At 44.8% G+C, this 24,257-nt stretch overlaps 1 protein-coding gene across 4 annotated transcripts in view; it reads right to left on the minus strand.

The window, feature by feature from the left end:
- The window catches only part of LRRC20 (leucine rich repeat containing 20), a 576,862-nt gene that overhangs the window by 135,751 nt on the left and 416,854 nt on the right, over positions 1–24,257 (minus strand). Inside the window, exon 5 of one of the 4 annotated variants that reach the window (XM_068257848.1) lies at positions 14,631–14,760. The exons of the other annotated variants lie outside the window; for them this stretch is intronic. Coding sequence (XP_068113949.1) covers positions 14,666–14,760 — 95 coding nt within the window. The 3' untranslated portion in view covers positions 14,631–14,665. The remainder of the gene's footprint in view (positions 1–14,630; positions 14,761–24,257) is intronic. 4 annotated transcript variants of the gene reach the window in all.

The raw sequence follows: 24,257 nt of genomic DNA on the forward strand, positions 1-24,257 counted from the left end.
TCCCCTCTAGCTCGGGCAGTCCCCCACACCCACGGCTTGGGGGGGGGGGGGGGCGGCAATTTCTTTAAAGCTTGCCTCAGGCGGCAAAAAGTCTAGGGCCGGGCCTGGTTGTGTCACACTGTTAATAACAAGGTGACGCAATTCAGGCAAAAAAAGGAAAAGGGATCTTTCAGCAGACCACTTATCTATAACAAAATTTTAATCATGAAATGTATGGGAGTTCCAATATTTCATTTCTACTAATTGTTACCATAAGTCTTCTCTCTTTTCTCCCTTCTTGCTAGAAGAATCCCATCAGATTGTTTTCAGCATTGCATTAATTAAAGTGATACTATCTGCAGTGTCTTGTCTCTTTGACCTATTATGTTCGACTAGAGAACTGCTGCCAGCCTTGCCTCTATTTATCGAATTTACCAAATTATACTGCAAGGTCATACAGCTGATTTGTGTAAGTTTGGCCGCAAATTCAAATGAAGTATGTTTAAATATGCTGCATTCTGCCTGGTAGGTGATTTCTCAGCTCTCTGCTCTTCAGGAGTTGTGACTGACTTCATTGAGATAAATAGGGAATAGTGCATTTGCATGTGCATTTCCCTATTCCTCACCAGGCATGAGACTCTCTTGGCGGCTGGCCACCTACATTATTAAAGGAAAACTTAAGTCAAAAAAAAAAAATGACATTTACTCACCTGGGGCATCCCTCAGCACCCCGAAGCTGGATGGTGCCCTCGCAGCCCCGCTCCGATCGTCCTGTCCCCGCCGGCGGCTACTTCCGGTTCGGCGACAGCCGCCGACAGGCTGGGAACGCGGCTGATTTTCCGCATTCCCAGCCGCTGCTATCACCCTCTATGCTGCTATAGCGTCTATATATACGCTATAGCAGCATAGAGGGTGATAGCAGCGGCTGGGAACGCTGCGAGGGCACCATCCAGCTTCGGGGTGCTGAGGGATGCCCCAGGTGAGTAAATGTCATTTTTTTTATTTGACTTAAGTTTTCCTTTAAAGCCACCAAGCAAGTAATGCCTGCTGAATATTTTTTTCATATTCCATGAGTAAGTGCACGTGTCTTCTAAACCTAAACCTTACTTACCAATTAATCCACAATGTAGGTTGGGTGACCAAGAAGTTGGCGCCAGAAAACATGGGGCTCTACCTCCTGATTAGTACCAAACCAAGTGACTTTTAACATAAGGGTAACCTTGCAAAGGCTTACAAAATCCCTTTCCTTCTCTAAAACCACCTTGCTCCTATGTAAAATTCATCCCCACCTCTGGCGACTAGGGTAAAGTTGGATTAAAACGATGATGCAGCCTTCTGGTACTCTCTGCCATCTTGGTTTATCCTTACTTAATTGGAGTGTGGTGCCCCACTATCTGTACTCCCTGCAAATCAAAATCAGCATACAGAAATTTTTCAAAATGACTCCCAATTGGTCTGCCAATACTCAGTTCAAATAAGCCCCATTTAGAACAGATTATTTAAATGTCCTTCCCATAGATGGAAATTTAAAAATGTTTATGAATTATCTGAAAATATCGGTTAGTGGCTCACAGCGTAACCAAGCGTCAGGAGACGCGAAACGGCCGTCGCATAGCCGCCTTCTTACCCGCCACCCACCTCCACTGGGATGACCCACCATCTTAAGGAAATGTAAGAACATTTTGCACATTTGTCAGGCCATATTGGCCACTTTGAAATACAAAGTTTACCACATGTTATTAATGTCACGATTGTTGAATTAAATCTAAGGACGTAAGGTGCACGCTACTGTGATTCTTTGTATACCACTTATTTGAAAATATCGCCAAGGATTGCCATTGGTACATACTCATGTACTAATAAGAAACCTCAGTTGTAATCCAAATATGCTGATGACTAGGTCCATGGGGGGAGGTGCTTGGAGGGGCCTCATGGGCTACTGAGGCCCGATCTTCCTCCCACCAACCTTGCAGATTAATAGTGCAGAAGAGTTATCTTGTGTAAAAATATTTACCTGATCCAGCTGGGTTGCATCTCCTCTTGCTCCCAGCAGCCACTCGCTCGGTGCTGCATACACTGCTCCCAATCAAATGACATGCATCAGAAGCCATGTATGCAGCACAGAACAAGTATCCTCTGGATGGAAGAGGAGAAGCAATGCAGCTGGTACAGGTAAATATTCTTACTGCTAATACTCTGCTGAGGTTCACTGGACACTATGCACAGGGTGGTGGTGGAAGGAGGACGGCAGCATCCACAAACTGATCTCCTTCCTGGGCTTCAACTACCACCTATATGCAGATGACACCCAGATCTACCTCAACCCTACGGACCTCTCCACCACCTCCATGGTTAAGGTATCTTTCTTTCTCTTAACCATCTCACCCTGGATTTCAGCCAGGTTCTTAAAGTTAAAGAGAATCTGAAGTCATAAAAAAACCAAAAAATAACAACAGATACTTACCTAAGGAAAGGGAAGGCTCTGGGTCCTAATGAGCCTTCCCATTCCTCTCACAGTCCCTGCGTTCCAGCGCTGGATCCCCAGTTCAAATCTCCCATTGTGGGCGGCTTCAGAAGCCTGAGTGGTCCTGAAGACAGGCAGCTCTGTACTGTGCATGGGCGAGTGAGCGAGACAGTGGGCTTGCACATGTGCAGTATGAAGCACTCGGGCTCCCGAAGACTTCCGAAGCCTCAGGTAGTGACAGAGAACAGTCTCTGATCCATCAGTCATCTCCCGCCTTGACTACTGCAACACCCTCCAGTTAGGCCTCCCTCTGAACCACATCGCCCCCTGCAATGCATCAAGAACACAGCAGCCAGACTAATCTACTCATACCACCATTCTGTCTCGACTTCCCTATGCAAATCCCCCCACTTGCTCCGATCCACATCAAATTTAGCTTTAAGATCTTATGTCTAGCCTACAAATATATACACAAGTCTTGCCCAACCTACATCTCTGACCTGGTCAGCAGATATACGCACCTGGCAGCCCACTTTGCTCCTCCAATGATCTCCCCTCCTAACCACCCCATGCAACTCCCACTCCCATGCAGGACTTCACTATAGTCCCCCCAGTCCTGTGGAACCCTCTCATACTAGCCATCAGGCTTGCCCTCTTCATAAAAACCTTCAAACAAGCCTTCAAAACTCACCTTTCAAGAATGCTAACTCCACCTCGCTGATGCCCTAACTCTCTCTGCCAAGAACCTCTGGATGCAGACCTCCTCCTATCATGCTACCACCCGCTCCCTCCTTGTGTATCCTACTTAATCGTGCACTCAGCCCACAGAAAAGTGTGAACTTGTATTATTGGAAATAATACTCCAGGGTATGATCTTGAATTGTGCGTCTTACTGCTTATGACCTGTATCTGCAGGGGGCTTCTGGATAATTTTGTTTGCTGAGTGGCCGGTTGGCTATTGCTGCAGCCACTAAAGTGTGCTCTATAGGCAGTAGCAGTTTTAGGGAGTCTTACCCATGGTCTCCTACTGAATAGGTGCTGGCTTACTGAACAGGAAGAGACGAGATTTGAACCCTGGTCTCCTGTGTCAGAGCCCTTAATCAGCCACTGGTGCATGGGATCATCTCACATGCTAACCAGAGCTGCAGAATGCAGCCTCGTATTATGAGGAACAGTATAATTACCTACATCTGATACCCTTTCGGAAACTGAACAAATATTTTTTCGCTTTAAAGATGCGTACACATGCAATTACTGTCACATGTAGGGCTCGATCGACTGCTGTGCAGGCTAGTAAATCATCATACGAAGCAGGGATAAGGGATGTCATGCAGTGCATTACATGTCAGGAAGGGTAAAAACAATACTTTCAGCTCATCCTATAGAGCCTTCCTATTCCTTTCATGGTCCCCTTGCTCCAGCACTGTCACCCACTATTGAACCTGCCGCTACAGTAGGCTTCGGAAACCCAAGTGCTCCTAATGATGGGTGGCTATGAACTGCATATGTATGAGTGCATGAGAGAGAGCGCTTACGCATGTGCAGTACGGAGCAGCCTGTCTCCGGGAGCACTTGGGCTCCCGAAGCCTCACAGAGCAGTATTTGACAAATCGGTCGAATACCTCTAACAAGGTGGGCGGCGCTGGAACGAGGAGACCATGACAGGAATGGGAGGGCTCTATTGGACTCAGAGCCTTTCCTTAGGAGAGCATCTGTTTTTTTTTTTATTTTAAATTCACTTCAGATTTGCTTTAACCTCTTGAGCCACAGAGGTTTAAATCCCTAATGACCAATCCATTTTTTACATTCGGCACTTCACAACTATAACCAGTTCGGCCTATCTGGACGAGTTTCCTCGTCCAGATAGGCACTGGTGCTGCCGCCGGCTCGTGCGCGCGATCGGGCGCGCCCCCGCACGCGCTCCCGCTGCCCGCCGCTAGCCCCCCGATCAGTGAATGGGAATATAATTCCCATTCACCGATCTAACTTCCCCGCAGAAATACCGACGCTTTCTCTCCAGAGAGCGCGGTATTTCTGCCCCCAGGAAACAACTCCTCAGCATTTTAGTTCCTAGATGCGAGCTGGTTCGCATCTAGGACTTTTTTCACTGTGGCCATCTTGTGGCCAAATAGTAAACTGCACCCACATACATTTTTGATTAAAAAAAAACATTATTTTACATTTAAAATTAGCAGTTTCCCTCCCACACCAAAAATTACCCACATACACTTTTTTTATAAAAAAAAAAAAAAAAAAACAATAAAAAAAAAAAAAAAACAAATAGTTACCCAAGGGTCTGAACTTTTTAAATATGCATGTCAAGAGAATATGTTATTATATTTTTTAAAGTTATAAGCTTATAAATAGTGATGGACGCAAATTGAAAAAATGCACCTTTATTTCTAAATGAAATATCGGCACCATAAATTGTGATAGGGACATCGTTTAAATGGTGTAATAACCGGGACAGATGGGCAAATAAAATACATGCATTTTAATTACGGTAGCGTATATTAATTTCAAACTATAATGGCCAAAAACTGAGAAATAATGATTTTTTTCCGTTTTTTTCTTATTCTTCCTGTTAAAATGCATTTACAGTAAAGTGGCTCTTAGCAAAATGTATCACCCACAGAAAGCCTAATTGGTGGCGGAAAAAACAAGCTATAGATCAATTCATTGTGATAAGTAGCAATAAAGTTATAGGTGAATGAATGGGAGGTGAACGTTGCTCGGATGCATGAGATTTTCGGCACTGCGGCGCTGAACCGGTTAACGGTTTATTGCTTGGTCATACAACTTAGCACCAAAATGAATTTGCTCCCTTTCTTCTCACTAATAGATCTTTTTTTTGGAGGCATTTTATTGCTGCTGCTATTTGTAGTTTTTTTTTTATATTAATAAAAAAAAGAACACAATTATATTAAAAAAATTCACATACAGATAAGTTAATTAACTTCCCCTTTAATTGGCCCTAGACTAATATACATACACTACACAAATCATACATATGCCTATGGTAAGGATTAGATTGTGAGCCCCTCCAAGGGACAGTTGAGTGGGTGGGCGGAGGTTTTTTATCTATGATGGGATGGGTGATGTAGGTGCACTCCATGTTTGGCTTGGTACTCACTGATATAAGCTTATATTAGCTCGAATAATCTTTCTCTTACTGTATAAATAAATATTTTATATTTTTGCATTACTAAAATGGCAGTGTACTTTTTTCTGTACTAATAGTGTGCGACATATACTGGCTTGGTAGCTTGTGGTTTTTGTTAATGGTTTGGTTTTGCCAGTGTCTGCACCTATTTCTTTTTTAAAGATTCTTTATTTTGTTTTAGCAGTTGTTTAAACAAATAGCAGACAATAATAGCTATAAACCATATCCTCGAGTAAAAGTTACAGACATTCCGTTAGTCAAGAAACTAGAGAGACAGTATATACGGCCAACCAGCGCCGCAAGTGGATATCTGTAACCACTAAAAGAAAGCTAATTATAAGGGAGAGGAGCGGCCCCCAGGAACCACCCACAATAAACATAGATCCTTGGCGAAGCCAAGGGCAAATCTCATTTGTCATTCGGCCAAACAGGGTATTAGGCTTGAGTAATTTGCATGATGAGGCTATATCTGTATGCTAATGGCCGGACTGTGAGATATGAAAATGGTGATAAGAACGGAGCCTCAGGGCCCAGAGGGAACATTTCCCCGGACTCCGTCCCAGCTTAGGAGCTATGGTTCAGACCGGAGCAGTTATACTAAGCTTAGTTTAAGGTGGGACCCGGGTACCGTCTCCACTCCCACAAACTACATAATGATATTTTTGCTCATGTAAAAATGAAGAAAGAAGAAGAGAAGGATAGAGAATAACATAGTGGGAGAAGAGAAACGAGAAAGAAGTAAATAGGAAAGAAATCAAGGACTGGTGTGTAGGTTACCAAGTACAGGGGTTGCAGAGGCATGGGGAGAGCAAACATCCTCCCCATGGTGCCACATATTATACTTCATGACACCCACATCAGGAGGGGAACTATCGCATATATTATAGGCAGTAGTCTAAGCCAACAGTTGTTTAAACTCGGCAGTTTCTTCATATTCGTGCCATGGGGCCCATGTGCGGCTAAACTGCTCATCGCGCGCATGCATTATATGAGTCAGGTTTTCCATCAATTTAATGTGCTGAATTTTCCTAATCCACTCAGAAACAGGAGGTGCTGCAGTCGACTTCCAATGGCGGGCGATAAGCAGTCTAGCCGCATTAATCAGGTGCTTAGAGAGGGATTTTTTATATTTCCCAAGCCGTCTCGGGGTATTGTGTAAGAGGTAATATGAGGGGTCGTCCGAAGAGTCCACTCCCGTTACCTTTGAGATTATAGTTTTAACCTCACTCCAAAAGGGGATCAACTTCGGGCAGTCCCAGAACACATGTATTAAGGTACCCCTGTGTATAAGACAGCGCCAACATTGGGGGTTTGAGGAAGGAAACATTCTCTGTAGTTTCTCAGGCGTATAGTACCATTGCGTAAGAAGCTTATAGCCAGATTCTTGTAATTTAGCAGAGATTGATGACTTTTGTGATAGAATGAGAATCTTACGCCATTGATCCTCAGAGATGGTTTTATGTAGGGCCTGTTCCCATTTAAGCTTCAAATTATCAGCCAGGTCCGGATCAATGACAAGCAGAGAGTACAGCTGTGAGATTCCCCTAGATAAGAATCCCTCACCATTGCATAGTTTTTCAAATTGGGTGAGACCCCTAGCATATGCGCTTCTGGGGCCCAGGCTCGAGAGGTAATGCTTAAATTGCAAATATGCCCAGGGGTCCAGAGCCTGATTCTGCAATTGGGTGCGCAAGGCTACAATGTCTCTCCATTCATTGTTATCTATTAAGTGGTATGCCCTTAGCAAGTGGGGGGCCCTCCAATGTGTATAGGCTTTATTATGCATTCCCAGGGGAAATCCTGGGTTGTCAAGCAAAGGAATCATTGGAGAAGGCCATGGGGAAAGATGGAGAGATTTATTATATTTATGAAAGAGCTTTATTGTATCTCCCGTCAGGGGAGGTAGTGGTCCCAAAGAGGAAGCCAGTTTCCCCGCCCAGGGTAAATGAAGCAATCTGGAGCCGGCTAGATCTCTCTCCATCTCTACCCATCGCCTAAACTTGCTATGTCGGTGCCAATCGATTATACGCAGCAGAGCCGCAGCAGCAAGATATAATGCCATATCCGGTACAGCCATGCCACCTAAGCTCTTAGGCTGTGTGATCAAAGCATGCTTAAGCCTAGGTGGTCTGCCCCGCCATATGAACCTTCTAAAGCACATTCTAATCTCTTTGAGGAAGGAAGCAGGTAACAGGATGGGGATAGTCTGGAAAACATATAGGAACCGAGGGAGCACATTCATCTTGATAATGTTGACCCTTCCAAACCAAGTGAATTTTTCTACATCCCACCTCTTGAGGTCCGTCTTAATCTTAGCTAGTAAAGGAGCATAATTAAGGGGAAAGAGCTCCGAAGGGTTACTTGGGATTTTAGTGCCTAGGTACGTGATGGCCTTAGAGGCCCATTTAAAGGCAAAGTTATTTGCCAGTTGGGACTGTTGAGGTGCACTTAGGCCCACACTCATTGCTTCAGATTTATCGTAATTAATCTTAAGGCCCGCCAGGCTGCCATATGACAAAAATTCTTGCATGAGGTTAGGGACTGTAATATGGGGATTGGTTATAAAGAAAAGAAGGTCGTCAGCGTAAGCTGCAACCTTATGCTGTGAGGTAGGAAGTTGTAGCCCCATTATATCAGGGTTGGCTCGTATGGTGCGCAGAAGTGGCTCTAGAGAGAGGGCAAAAATAAAAGGCGACAAAGGGCACCCCTGACGGGTGCCATTATATATGTGCAAAGGTTCAGAGAGCTCTCCGTTAATTTTAATTCTAGCAGTTGGAGACCTATATAACGCCATAATAAACGTCAGCAACCGCTGCGGGAGCCTTATATGGCGCAATGTGCCCTCTATAAACTCCCACCGGACACGATCGAAGGCCTTCTCCGCGTCAGTGGATAGTAGCATCATCGGTGAGGCCCTCGATCGTGCCCAGTGAATTGCCAGCAGTGCCCTCAGGGTATTATCCCTGGCTTCTCTTGTTGGGATAAAACCCACCTGATCATAGTGGACTAATTGTGATATGAACGGGGACAAGCGATTCGCTAGTACTTTAGCATAGGCCTTAAGATCAATATTAAGCAATGAGATGGGCCTATAATTTGTGCAAGAGGAGGGGTCCTTACCAGATTTATGAATCACAGAGATATGAGAAGACAGCATATCATCTGGGAAAATCGTAGGGTCATCCTGATCCGTAAGGGAGTTAAGGGCTGTAAGTAAAGGGGCCTGAAGTGTAGGTAAGTATAATTTGTAGTAGTCAAGGGCAAATCCATCAGGGCCCGGAGCCTTGCCTGAAGGCATCTGTGAGAAGGCCAACTGTAATTCTGCGGACGATATGGGCTCCCCCAATTCCTCCAGCTCTGATTCGGGTATGGAGGGCATTCCCGATCTCCGGATATACTCCCGTATACGCTGTGGCAAGGAAGGATCCCCATGGCCCCGGGAATGAGCATGCACATTGTATAGCTTCTCATAATATCCTTTAAATATACGCGCTATAGATTGGGATTTGTAGTGTTTCTTGGAACTGGCATCGTTAATGTGTGGAATGTAATTAGCCGCCTGCTGGATACGGAGCGCCCGCGCTAATAAGCGTCCACACTTATTGCCAAATTCGTAGTAATGCCGCTGGCATCTGGACGCAGCATATCGAGCTTTGAAAAACAGGAGAGCTTTAAGCTTCTCACGTTCTGCAGTCAGCGCCGAGAGATCCGAGTCCAGCAGCGTGCCCGTGTGCAATAGTTGTAGCCTGTTGATTTCCCTAAGCGAGTTGTCAATAGCTTCATTTCTTTCCCTTTTGATTCTACTGCCCTCTTTAATCAGAACCCCTCTAATAACACACTTATGTGCAGCCCATATCGACATCGGGGATACTCCTTCCACCGTGTTGGCCTCAAAGTAATTCTCCAGGGCCCTTCTTACTCTCCCCTCCACCACCTTATCTTTTAGCAAAGAGGTGTTTAATCGCCATGTATAAGGGCCGTGTCTACTCTCAAGCACCGCAAGGGATATCGAGACAGCCGAGTGGTCTGACAATGCTCCCGGAATGATATCAGCTTTTGAAGTACGTGGAATCAAATTATGTGAAATGAGAATATGATCAATGCGGGAGTAATTCCCATGCACAGCAGAATAGTATGTGTACTCTCTGCCCGTCGGATCCCGCAACCGCCAAATATCAACCAATTGCCTATTCCGTAGTGCTAACTTGCATTTCATAAGAAGTCTATGTGGAAAGGCAGATCTGCCCAGGGAAGTGTCAAGAGGCGGTTCCAGTGCCACGTTCATGTCCCCTCCCAGGATCAGAGAACCCTCAGCAAAGACATCCAATTCGTTTAAGAATTTTTCCAAGAAGGTGTGCTGACCCAAGTTAGGTGCATAATAAGAACCAAAGATAAACATCTGGTTGTTAATCACGCCCTTCACCATGATATACCGTCCATCAGTGTCCGAGCTATGCTGGATTTGTGTCATATGCACCCCCTTGGAAAATAAAATAGCGACCCCCTTTGTTTTTGAATCCGAAGCATTGCTATAGTAAGCTAAAGGGAAGTGTTTGTTACTCAGTCTGGGGTGGTCTGTACCTTTAAGGTGGGTCTCTTGCAGAAAAACTACATGTGCATTAGATCTTTTCATCTCAGTCAACAGTGAAGACCTCTTTTCCGGTTTGTTCAGCCCCCTGATGTTGAGTGTCCTAATATTAAGTGATGCCATCAATCTTAGGTGATAAGCCAATCAGGCCTATTCCCCCAGCCCAGAATCCCACGTCAGTCCCCGTAGAAAAAAGAAAAGAAGAAAGAAGTAGAGAAGAGAGTAGAAAAAGAACAACATAGAATACAAAACAGAAACAAAAAAGGTATCTCCATTGGTGTAATCCCTGAGGACTAAGTCCCTCGAGACACACCACTCCAGTTAGGCCAGTCCTCTCATTCAGATTCGAAGAGAGGAGGATTGAATCATCGTTCTGGCCCAGTAGGGAGAGGAAAAAGAGCCAGAACATGTAACCGTGGTCTCCTAGAGCCCCCGGCTCATGTCGCATAAACTATCTTAACATGATAACCAAATCTTTCTCTGGTTTCCAGCCCATTAGCTTCGTAACTACTATATGTTGGAAAACTGCACATAGAGGAGAAGCAAACATATATAAACAGTATTTTACGTCTAACATTCCCGGCGCACATGGCCCCCCAGATCCTCCAACCAATAAAGCATAACCCCTCACCCCCCCCCCCCCCCCCAGCCAGTCCAACGCATATCAGAGCTCATTCCCCAAAGATTCTCCACTCTGAAGGGATCTATATATTCATGCAGTTCAAGTTGTTTGCATGCGGAAACATAGATCCCAGCGCAATGGTGTAGAGACCCGCAGTCCTGGTAGGCTATAAGCAAGTTCGTATAGAAGGTATGAGAGGGGTCTAGAAGCTCCATGAAGTCATTAATCCAGAAACAAAGGGGAAATAAGGCACTAGACCGAGGATTATAGACAATAGCGCATCCCAGCTCATAGAACTTCAGTCCGAGGACCAAGGGTACACCCATCAGCCCGGCTGGGTCACACAGGGCAGAGGAGGGGTAGGGGGGAGACAAACAGGGCCTGGAAAGGGAGGGGGCAACTCTCAGAGTCATCTCCGAGCCGACCAAAAGTCAACATAAAGAAGTGATAAGATGTTAAGAAATACTTCCCTCAGGTGTTCCTTGCAGTAGAGCTTCTCTGCCTTCGTTCGCGCTGAGGACGAGCAAATTCCACAGAATCTGGGTCCCATTCAGGCACCGCGGTTTCCGCAATGCCTAGAGTTTTGAAGAAGTCAGGTAGATCTCTTGGGTGTCTGAGGATCGCTGATTTAGAGTTCAATATTGCATATAGGTGGAATGGAAAACCCCACCTATACTCCGCTCCAGCCTCCTGTAGTGCGAGTAGAAGAGGTTTCAGGGCTCTCCTCTGTGCCAATGTCGAGGGCGCTAAATCTTGATAAAAGGTTATAGTGGCGCCATCAAAATCGTATGACCCCGCTGCTCTGGCTGCCTTCATGATAGCTTCTTTAAGGGGAAAATCCTGTATTCTACAGATGACATCCCGCGGGGGTTCCGATCCTTTAGGTGTTGCACGTAGCGCGCGGTGAGCTCTATCCATTTTTACTGTAGTGCCCTCCGGCCTGTTTAGTAGGCCATTGAAGATCGCCTGTAAAGTATCTGGGAGGTCATCAGCCCTGGTAGCTTCAGGGAGGCCACGCACTCTCACATTATTCCTCCGATTTCTATTTTGGAGATCCTCCACTTGGGAGCGCATCTGACTCTGTCTGAGCTCCGACTTTTCTTTGCTCTCCTTGAGTGCTGCGATTTCAGTTTTGAGCGACGCCACATCAGTCTCAAGGCCGCTCACCCGCTGTGTTACCGCTGTTATGTCTGCCCTCAGGGTAGCGATCTCTTCCTTAGTAGAGCTAACAATCTGTTCCGTCTGTTGCTGCATGTCAGCTTTCGTAGGCATCTCTCTCAGATAGGCCCACAACTCTTCCATTGCTCTTGCTTTCCCCATTGAGCCTGGGGAGCTTGCTGGGGAAGAGCCTGAGGCCGGAGTGTCGGCCATCTTGGGCGCCTTGCTGCGGGTAGCTCGAGGAGAGAAGTATCGGTCTAAAGTCTCTCTTGCGCGTCTAGGGGTCTTGCTGCGGGATGCTCTACCTCTGGAACGGCTTGCCATACCATTCCGGGTAGGAAAGAAGTAGTTTATCTGCGGTTAAGGCTATAAAAAAGCTGCGTGTGGCCGGGAGCTCTTCTCCCTCACGTCTTCACACGGTCATGCCTAGCTCCGCCCCCCCGTCTGCACCTATTTCTTGATATAAGACTGCAAATATAGCCATATCTGAAATGAATGAACGTTGGTGTACACACCGCTCTACCCACCAATCGCTGTACTGTGCAGGATCAGGTCAGCAAAGCCCACAGTATACGTCAAAGGAGGAGGTCCGCACCAGTTCAGGATTCTAGGTGTGTATCTTTATTCAGGACGTATCCAATATAAAATAGACACATGCATCAGATGCTGACATGTTTCGAACTATCTCAGCTCTTAATCATAGCTGGTTTAAAAAATGGCAACACCCCCTATAAATAGGAGGAAGTCATATATCCGCCTTCCAAAGCCCCTCCCCAAAAAGGAAGTGGGAGGAAAGGCAATCTTTCACAATAATAAACAGATACTAAATCCATACCATCTACCACAATACAGGATGCTGTGTACAGGAAGATAAAATATTGTTTACATATGAAAATACAAAATACAAAATATAAAAATTGAAGATTAAAATATGACTGGAGCAGCGTGTGAGTCAACTATATATAATTATACCCGGGTATCACCAGCCAGCAATAGGGCTTAAGGGAAGAAGGGAAGGGGGGGGGGGGAGGAAGAAAGGGGAAGGGAGGGGGGGGGGAGAAAAGGAGAAGGAAAAGGAGTCACTGAGTGATAAAGGCCAGGTCCCACCTGGCATTAAGACCATGGGGCGACCTAGTCCCCCATGGTCTTAATGCCGTTTGGGGACTAGGTCGCCCCATGGTCTTAATGCCAGGTGGGACCTGGCCTTTATCACTCAGTGACTCTTTTTCCTTTTCCTTCTCCTTTTCTTCCCCCCCCCCCCTCCCTTCCCCGTTCTTCCTCCCCCCCCCCCCCCCCCTTCCCTTCTTCCCTTAAGCCCTATTGCTGGCTGGTGATACCCGGGTATAATTATATATAGTTGACTCACACGCTGCTCCAGTCATATTTTAATCTTCAATTTTTATATTTTGTATTTTGTATTTTCATATGTAAACAATATTTTATCTTCCTGTACACAGCATCCTGTATTGTGGTAGATGGTATGGATTTAGTATCTGTTTATTATTGTGAAAGATTGCCTTTCCTCCCACTTCCTTTTTGGGGAGGGGCTTTGGAAGGCGGATATATGACTTCCTCCTATTTATAGGGGGTGTTGCCATTTTTTAAACCAGCTATGATTAAGAGCTGAGATAGCTCGAAACATGTCAGCATCTGATGCATGTGTCTATTTTATATTGGATACGTCCTGAATAAAGATACACACCTAGAATCCTGAACTGGTGCGGACCTCCTCCTTTGACATATCTGAAATGAATATGCTATTATAATTATTTGTAACATTGTTGACAGTATTGGCCTGAATAGCCATCTCCTAATTAGAGTCTAGGTAGACAGTTCCTAATTACTGTCCAGGTTCCTTTGCCTATTGAAGGTGACTGGTCTATTCAATGAAGACAATGGCAGTTCCCTTGATCTCTGCCCTCAATGCAAATTTAATCTACATACAGACATTATCCCGGTAACACCTTCCAAAAGCCAGACTGGCTGACATACAATCCCATATGATACAGTAGTACACAGCAGACATAAAAATGGGAAAATTAAAATATATTACTGTATTATCCTTAACAGCATCAGCACCCCAATATATCACCACAATCACTATTTACCAGCACTTCAGGAACTCTCTCAATACCAGGTAAAAAAAAAAAGTTAATCGATTGTGTTCCTTTAGCCCTTTCTGGACCAGCACCCTCTGCCCCCTTAAGGACCAGAGGGTGCTGGTCCAGCAAACCGCTGCTTCCCGACGAATCGCCGCAAGTTACCGTCGCACCCGCCATACACGCCGCTCTGTCCCCGCCGCAGGCTGCTCTCTCTGCCGTCGATATGACGGCAGATCGCTGTGCGCCGGTCAGGAGCCGCTTTCATTGGCTCCTGACCCTGTCACTTCATGTAAGCCAATGGGAACGGCTTACATGAATAACAGGGCCAGGAGCCAATGAAAACTGCTCCTGCCCGGCTCACAGTGCTCTGCCGTCTTAGAGGCGGCAGGGCAGCTGATTGTGGCAGGGGCAGAGCGGACCGAGCGACGTGGACGGGTTGGGGCGCGCGGTCATGGGACGTAGAGTTTACGTCCTGTCAGGACCGCAGCGCCCCCTGCCCGCCGTAGATTTATACTCGCTCGGTTCGCAGGTGGTTAAGTTCAGGGGGTACTTACCAACTTGTTGTAGTTAATTAAGACATACATAGGTGTCAAACTACGAGTACTTTGTAAATCCCATATTTCATACATGAATGCATACAGGGAACTGGGGACTGTGGAAAGTTGGGGCACAGTGTGACAGATGCTAGAGAGAAGAAACAGAGTATGGTTTTCACAATTGCTAACAAGAGCAGTTTGAGCTTACTGTGAGTTCTGGAATATTTTGGCGGGCAGCAAATTGAAATTTGATTATTTTTAATAACATGGTAAATTGCCAAAAGACTTGCACAACATCAATCTATATTATTATTACTATTATTATTATCATTACATTTTATTTCTAAAGCACTAACATATTACACAACACTTAAGAAATAGGGGTGTAGATGACAAATCAGCAAATATAACAAGTGCAAACAATGACACACTTTCTTTTTTTTTAAATATGGATTTCCCTTTAAATAAGGTATTAAATGCTACAAGCTACTGTAATTTTGTCATCTCGTATGATGTTGTCAATGCCATGCTGGGCATATTACAATGCACACACTGAGATTTAGCATTTGCACAAAGATGTGCAGCAACATAAATGAAAAAGTTACACAATGACATCCCACTGATTTTCCAATATTTTACATTATTTAGCAAAATAGCAGGAGTAGGTGCTTCAATGTGTCAATATGTTTGCTTCACAACCAAGCACATGATTATAAAGCCATAAATGCATTCCTTTGCTATAGTCACGTGATAAGTACATTTCTTTCTCGTGCGTTTAAAGGAAATGTGTGAGGTGAAGGAGGCTACCATTGCTGAATTCTATACTGTAAGGTGTCAATGGTAGAAATACTTAATATTCTGGCCACAATTACTAAAGCTGGAATGGGCGACAATTACTGGCAATCTTCTGCAGTAAAGGAAATTCTGCTGCTGTGCATGACTGCAATTGCAAACTGTGCATTTTCTAATCACAATTTTGTATTTTCATGTTCACCAGCCGTTAGGCCCTGACAGTAATACAATAAGAGAAAAAATGGCAAGCTGGTCAAGCCAGACAATTTCTAGCTATTGAATGACTGCAGGGTAGCACTGATCAGATATTTAACCAGTTCGGATTTTTAGCAATTGTGAAATCCCAGCTGTGTTTTTATCAATGCTTATGCAAGTGAAGTGATATATATAAGTATATATATATATATATATATATATATATATATATATATATATATATATATATATATATATGTGTGATGCGAACGTTTGGGCAACCTTGTTAATTGTCATGATTTTCCTGTATAAATTGTTGGTTGTTACGATAAAAAATGTCAGTTAAATATATTATATAGGAGACACACATAGTGATATTTGAGAAGTGAAGTTTATAGGATTTAAATAAAGTGTGCAATAATTGTTTAAACAAAATTAGGCATGTGCACAAATTTGGGCATTTTATTGATTCCAAAACTTTTAGAACTAATTATTGGAACTCAAATTGGCTTGGTAAGCTCAGTGACCCCTGACTTACATACACATATAGAAAGGAGAAAGAATTGGTTTAAGGCACTATGTATAATAAATCACTTTATTAAATTGGAAAAAGTTGATGAGATAAAGGTAGTTTCTCTCCATGCAAAATGGTACAAAAATACAATAAAACAATATTAAAAAGCCTCAGCCTATCATAGCTGTCAGTATAATAATGGCTGCTATACTAGAATACAGTGGCCACTGTACACACATCGACCATCCTGTACACACATACTTCACCCAAACCTCCTAGGCCGGCAAGAAGGAGAATCAATGCAGGAGGTAAAAACCAAATCTGTCCTTACGGATTCCTTTGCTCTCCCTCAAGGAATCAAAAATTACTGTCTGCATGAACAAGTTGAAGAAAAACACTGTTTCCAGAGATCACAGGCAAAGTACATATCCACAAGCAGAGCATGAGCAGAATGATAAAGCACACTTGTTCCTAGACTCACAGTGCAGAGTGCATATCCATAAGTAGAGCGTGCAGCAATAGCTTGTTAAGCACATAAGACAAATCTGAGGAGCGGGGGAAGCCAGGTTCAGCTAAGCGAGCAGAATAGCATATTATACATGCAGAGGCAAAGCAGGAAAGCTCTCACCCACACCGCTTCCGAACAGAGATGTCCCTGGATGTCACTGTCCATCAGGCTCCGTTAGCTGTGGAACTAGAGGTATGCAAATGGGATCCCATAGTGTGTCGCTTTGTAGCATGCAGTCAGGATTCCAGCCAGACCGGTCAGCGGTTCAGGACGCTGAACACGGCATTCCATGCGGGCTATAGTTTAGTCAGCAGCCATGATGGCACGTGGGCCACGCCCACCTACGCATTTCACGTCAAGGGCAGACGTTTCTTCAGGGTGTGGCTTAGTTGGTAACGTTAAAGCCCTGTATTTAAATCATCACTGGGGGCGGCTCTCAGACCGCCTCACCAATCTCCGGTGACATATACCGCCCTCCAGAAAGCAAAAGCACGTAAGTGGCAGAGGCCATCAATAGCAACAGGCTAGCCTTACGCGTAGGTTACTAATCTAAAGAGGAATTATCCTGAATGAATAAATCGATGATTAAAACAGTGAGCGCCCTATATCATTCACAAAGTTTATATAAAACATTATAGCAAACGACATTATTTAGCACGTTTATGTCAAACATACAGCACGTCAATCTTGCTGGCAGGCATACCAAATAGCAGCCACTATTATTAGAAATCTTAATTACTTCAAAGGATCAGCAACATATAGAAGGTAGCCTACCCAGTGCCATCAGTAGGCATGGAGATATAGTTAGCAAACTCAGATCAGGAACCATAGACCTGGCACCTCAGGGGACAGATCCAACTTTGCATTAAGGCCACACGGGGCCACAGTATTAAGCTTGTAGATCCACATTGCTTCCTTGCAATATAAAATATCATCAAAATCTCACCTGCGTCCCGAGATGCCAAGTCTATAGATACCCTTAACCCGAGTCCCCTGTAATTTATTATCATGAGCCTCCCTATAGTGATTGGCCACGGATGTATTAGCCTCTCCTCCTTCAATATCCCTAAAATGTCTCAAAATTCTCTCCTTTAGGGGTCTGATGGTTTTTCCAATATACTTAAGTCCGCATGGGCATTGGAGCATATAAACAACTCGCTCTGTAGTGCAATTTATAAAAGAGTTGACTGTAAATTTATTTTCACCCAAGCTATCATAAAAAAACCTTTGTCTTGTACACATATGGACACATCTTGCAACCCGGGCACCGATACATCCCGGGCGAAGTAAATTTATTCAACCATGTAGTTCGCAATCAGACAAACTCTCCATGCACCAACTGATCCTTTAGATTTGTTGCTCGTCTTGCTGTAAGTAGGGGGCGAGAGCCCACTATTTCACCGATTTCACTAGAGGACGTTAAGATGGGCCAAAAGCAGGTCAATAGGTCCCGTAGTTCATCCCAATGGTCACTGAATTTGGTAACCAAACGCAAATACTGGTTAGGGGCATCATTAATCCTATTGGTATTTGTTTCCTTCTGTTTCATATTGTCAGCGTCATTTCCCAACAGGTCAGATCTGTCACGGGCCCATGCCTTCCTCAAAGCACTTCGCAACAGTCTATGAGAATATCCCCTTGCCCGAAAACGCATATACATTTCCAAGGACTCACGCCTGAAGTCCTCATCGCATGAGCAATTCCGTCGCAGGCGAATGAATTGACTTCAATCCTAGGGGTCGACCCTCTAATTTGACACCTGATGAACGAAAAGCGCTGGGCGAACTGAGGGAGACACCAGGCATTATCATTAGGCTCAGTGATAAAGGGGGCAATGTGGTTCTCCAGGATGAAAAAGACTATGTGAAGGAAGTGGCGAGACAATTGGGTGACTTATCGAAAGCTTACAGGGAATCCTTTCCCTGAGATTGTAGAAAGGGTGAACTCACTTCTTGATGATGGACTTCATTTACGGGTCATCACCAAAGAAGAATGGGAGTACCTTCGGGTCGTCACCTATAACATCCCCTTTTTGTATACGCTACCCAAACTTCACAAGTCTGCAACGGAACCACCGGGGAGGCCCATTGTCTCCAGTATCACAGGGCCCACAGAGAGACTTGGAAGATTTATTGATAAGAAGCTCCAACCTCTTATGCATGGTCTTCCATATTTCGTCCAGGATTCGCGTGATGTTCTACGGATTGTAAGTGGTCTACTGATCCCACAGGGGTCCCTCCTAGTGGCCATCAACGTAGAAGCTTTGTATACGTCGATCCCACATGGGGAGGGACTTCGGGCGATCTCCCACTACCTTAGGACGTACTTTCCTCAGGCACATGAGCACAATGACTTCATTGCTCAAGCAATGAGGTTAATCTTGGAATTTAACTGCTTTACCTTTGACGGGCGTTTTTACCAACAAGTACGGGGTACCTCAATGGGGGCGGCGTGCGCCCCGTCATATGCCTCCATTTGGGACTCTGGGAGCACGAAATGGTGTCCCAGAGTGCACGGTTCCGGGTGCACGTCGCCCTCTGGATCCGTTTTATTGATGATGTGCTGGTGGTGTGGACGGGGTCGCGAGAGGAACTTGACTCATTCATAGCGGAACTTAATGTTAATCAGAGGAATATTAATCTCACTTATTCTGTAAGTGATGAGAGTCTTCCGTTCCTTGATTTACTAATAGGAATAAGGGGTGATAGGTTGACTACCTCCTCTTATAGGAAACCCACTGCGAGTAATACCCTGCTCCATGCCACCAGCCATCATCCTGGATCCTTAATTCGGGGTATCCCGTATGGCCAATTCATTCGCCTGCGACGGAATTGCTCATGCGATGAGGACTTCAGGGGTGAGTCCTTGGAAATGTATAGGCGATTTCGGGCAAGGGGATATTCTCATAGACTGTTGCGAAGTGCTTTGAGGAAGGCATGGGCCCGTGACAGATCTGACCTGTTGGGAAATGACGCTGACAATATGAAACAGAAGGAAACAAATACCAATAGGATGATGACCCTAACCAGTATTTGCGTTTGGTTACCAAATTCGGTGACCATTGGGATGAACTACGGGACCTATTGACCCGCTTTTGGCCCATTTTAACGTCCTCTAGTGAAATCGGTGAAATAGTGGGCCCCTTGCCCCCTACTTACAGCAAGACGAGCAACAAATCTAAAGGATCAGTTGGTGCATGGAGAGTTTGTCCGATCGCGAACTACATGGTTGAATAAATTTACTTCGCCCGGGATGTAGGGATATTGAAGGAGGAGAGGTTAATACATCCGTGGCCAATCACTATAGGGAGGCTCATGATAATAAATTACAGGGGACTCGGGTTAAGGGTATCTATAGACTTGGCATCTCGGGACGCAGGGGAGATTTTGATGATATTTTATAATGCAAGGAAGCAATGTGGATCTACAAGCTTAATACTGTGGCCCCGTGTGGCCTTAATGCAGAGTTGGATCTGTCCCCGTTCCTGAGGTGCCAGGTCTATGGTACCTGATCTGAGTTTGCTAACTATATCTCCATGCCTACTGATGGCACTGGGTAGGCTACCTTCTATGTGTTGCTGATCCTTTGAAGTAATTAGGTTTGCTAATAATAATGGCTGCTATTTGGTATGCCTGCCAGCAAGATTGACGTGCTGTATGTTTGACATAAACGTGCTAAATAATGTCGTTTGCTATAATGTTTCATATAAACTTTGTGAATGATATAGGGCGCTCACTGTTTTAATCATCGATTTAATCATTAAGGATAATTCCTCTTTAGATTAGTAACCTACGCGTAAGGCTAGCCTGTTGCTATTGATGGCCTCTAGCGATATGTTGTCCGCAACACTTGAAAAAGAGTTTGCCAGGGCTCAAAGAAAGCAGATACAAAAGTATAGAGAAAGAAAGCCCATATGACTAGCACCACTCAAAAGTATAACATAGTTTATTCAAAAATATATGACTACAAATACATATGACATATTGGAGTATCAAAAACATGAGTAAAAACAATTAAAACCGACCTAATGGTCGTATGTGGTAGCAGCTGCAAACAATCCTGTCCATATATGTGATAGAAATAAGGTTATGAAACCACCATATAAATCACAAGACAATGGCAAAATATGCCCAAATAAATGCCTCAGTGTGCATCTAAATAGAGCACACACAAGGTTGAACCCGGGTTCAGTAGAGTGCAAATTATACATGTAAACACAAACACATACACATCAATCCATATATAGTGTAACGTGCAAATAATCAATACTGACATATATCATGTGCAAAATGAGCAAGAAGGCTGCTATATAAACAGATCACCCAGAGGCAGCCTATTTTCTGGAGTGCATAGAGAAAAGAGAGGTGCCAAAAAATGGAGGAGAAATACTTAGTCCGGGTAGACCAAGGAGGCTGGAACAGTGCAGCTGCAAATATGAGGGAGTACCTTCAAGACAGTCCCGCAAGCTCCGCGGGCGTCACCCCGCTTTGGAAGGAGAGGAGAGGGATACCGTGCTGACAAACGCCAGATCGGCGTTTAAATAGAAGAGATGGAGAGCGAGCGTGCGCCCCAGAAGTCCCCGCGCGTCCACCGGAAGTGACGCCGCGGAAAGGGAGCACACACAAGGTTGAACCCGGGTTCAGTAGAGTGCAAATTATACATGTAAACACAAACACATACACATCAATCCATATATAGTGTAACGTGCAAATAATCAATACTGACATATATCATGTGCAAAATGAGCAAGAAGGCTGCTATATAAACAGATCACCCAGAGGCAGCCTATTTTCTGGAGTGCATAGAGAAAAGAGAGGTGCCAAAAAATGGAGGAGAAATACTTAGCCCGGGTAGACCAAGGAGGCTGAAACAGTGCAGCTGCAAATATGAGGGAGTCCCTTCAAGACAGTCCCGCAAGCTCCGCGGGCGTCACCCCGCTTTGGAAGGAGAGGAGAGGGATACCGTGCTGACAAACGCCAGATCGGCGTTTAAATAGAAGAGATGGAGAGCGAGCGTGCGCCCCAGAAGTCCCCGCGCGTCCACCGGAAGTGACGCCACGGAAAGGGAGCACACACAAGGTTGAACCCGGGTTCAGTAGAGTGCAAATTATACATGTAAACACAAACACATACACATCAATCCATATATAGTGTAACGTGCAAATAATCAATACTGACATATATCATGTGCAAAATGAGCAAGAAGGCTGCTATATAAACAGATCACCCAGAGGCAGCCTTTTTTCTGGAGTGCATAGAGAAAAGAGAGGTGCCAAAAAATGGAGGAGAAATACTTAGCCCGGGTAGACCAAGGAGGCTGGAACAGTGCAGCTGCAAATATGAGGGAGTCCCTTCAAGACAGTCCCGCAAGCTCCGCGGGCGTCACCCCGCTTTGGAAGGAGAGGACCTCCTTGGACATTTTGTGGACTCAAGATTGCTTATATACACCTCTTGGACTGCTTACTTGGTCAAATGAGACCTTTTTGGACCATTTGCCCCTTCTTTGAACCTTTGGACTGCCTGTCCCTTTAAATATTTGGACTTAATGAATAATCAATTACCTGCCCCTTTTGGACCCCAGTTTTTCATACTTGAACCCCCTCCTTGCCTTGAGATGTTAAAAATATCCTTATGTATTGCTATTTATGGATTCATTGGTACATATATTTTCTAATGCATTTACTTTTTATGATTTAGTTTGTAAGTATATTGAATCATGTGTATGATTGTAATATCAGCTAAACCTTTGTGAGCGGCTTTGGGTCTGGCTCCCTCTGGTGTTTACTCTTCTATTCTCTGGTGGCTGTTTGCTCATCTATTGTCTCCTGGTCTGCCTCTTTACTATTTACTGATGGCTATGACTCACCTTCCGGCATCTGCCGCTTGCGCTCCAGCGTGGTCCACACTTCCTGACTCCTCACCTCGCTCTGCCTCCCTTTCCGCGGCGTCACTTCCGGTGGACGCGCGGGGACTTCTGGGGCGCACGCTCGCTCTCCATCTCTTCTATTTAAACGCCGATCTGGCGTTTGTCAGCACGGTATCCCTCTCCTCTCCTTCCAAAGCGGGGTGACGCCCGCGGAGCTTGCGGGACTGTCTTGAAGGGACTCCCTCATATTTGCAGCTGCACTGTTCCAGCCTCCTTGGTCTACCCGGGCTAAGTATTTCTCCTCCATTTTTTGGCACCTCTCTTTTCTCTATGCACTCCAGAAAATAGGCTGCCTCTGGGTGATCTGTTTATATAGCAGCCTTCTTGCTCATTTTGCACATGATATATGTCAGTATTGATTATTTGCACGTTACACTATATATGGATTGATGTGTATGTGTTTGTGTTTACATGTATAATTTGCACTCTACTGAACCCGGGTTCAACCTTGTGTGTGCTCTATTTAGATGCACACTGAGGCATTTATTTGGGCATATTTTGCCATTGTCTTGTGATTTATATGGTGGTTTCATAACCTTATTTCTATCACATATATGGACAGGATTGTTTGCAGCTGCTACCACATACGACCATTAGGTCGGTTTTAATTGTTTTTACTCATGTTTTTGATACTCCAATATGTCATATGTATTTGTAGTCATATATTTTTGAATAAACTATGTTATACTTTTGAGTGGTGCTAGTCATATGGGCTTTCTTTCTCTATACTTTTGTATTGATGGCCTCTGCCACTTACGTGCTTTTGCTTTCTGGAGGGCGGTATATGTCGCCGGAGATTGGTGAGGCGGTCTGAGAGCCGCCCCCAGTGATGATTTAAATACAGGGCTGTAACGTTACCAACTAAGCCACACCCTGAAGAACCGTCTGCCCTTGACGTGAAACGCGCAGGTGGGCGTGGCCTACGTGCTGTCGTGGCTGCTGACTAAACTATAGCCCGCATGGAATGCCGTGTTTGGCGTCCTGAACCGCTGACCGGTCTGGCTGGAATCCTGACTGCATGCTACAAAGCGACACACTATGGGATCCCATTTGCATACCTCTAGTTCCACAGCTAATGGAGCCTGATGGACAGTGACATCCAGGGACATCTCTGTTCGGAAGCGGTGTGGGTGAGAGCTTTCCTGCTTTGCCTCTGCATGTATAATATGCTATTCTGCTCGCTTAGCTGAACCTGGCTTCCCCCGCTCCTCAGATTTGTCTTATGTGCTTAACAAGCTATTGCTGCACGCTCTACTTATGGATATGCACTCTGCACTGTGAGTCTAGGAACAAGTGTGCTTTATCATTCTGCTCATGCTCTGCTTGTGGATATGTACTTTGCCTGTGATCTCTGGAAACAGTGTTTTTCTTCAACTTGTTCATGCAGACAGTAATTTTTGATTCCTTGAGGAGAGCAAAGGAATCCGTAAGGACAGATTTGGTTTTTACCTCCTTCATTGATTCTCCTTCTTGCCGGCCTAGGAGGTTTGGGTGAAGTATGTGTGTACAGGATGGTCGGTGTGTGTACAGCGGCCACTGTATTCTAGTATAGCAGCCATTTTATATACTGACAGCTATGATAGGCTGAGGGTTTTTAATATTGTTTTATTTTATTTTTTACCATTTTGCATGCAGAGAAACTACCTTTATCTCATCAACTTTTTCCAATTTAATAAAGTGATTGATTATACATAGTGCCTTAAACCAATTC

This window comes from Hyperolius riggenbachi, chromosome 10 (genome assembly GCF_040937935.1).
Source record: "Hyperolius riggenbachi isolate aHypRig1 chromosome 10, aHypRig1.pri, whole genome shotgun sequence".
NCBI classification, from domain to species: domain Eukaryota; kingdom Metazoa; phylum Chordata; class Amphibia; order Anura; family Hyperoliidae; genus Hyperolius; species Hyperolius riggenbachi.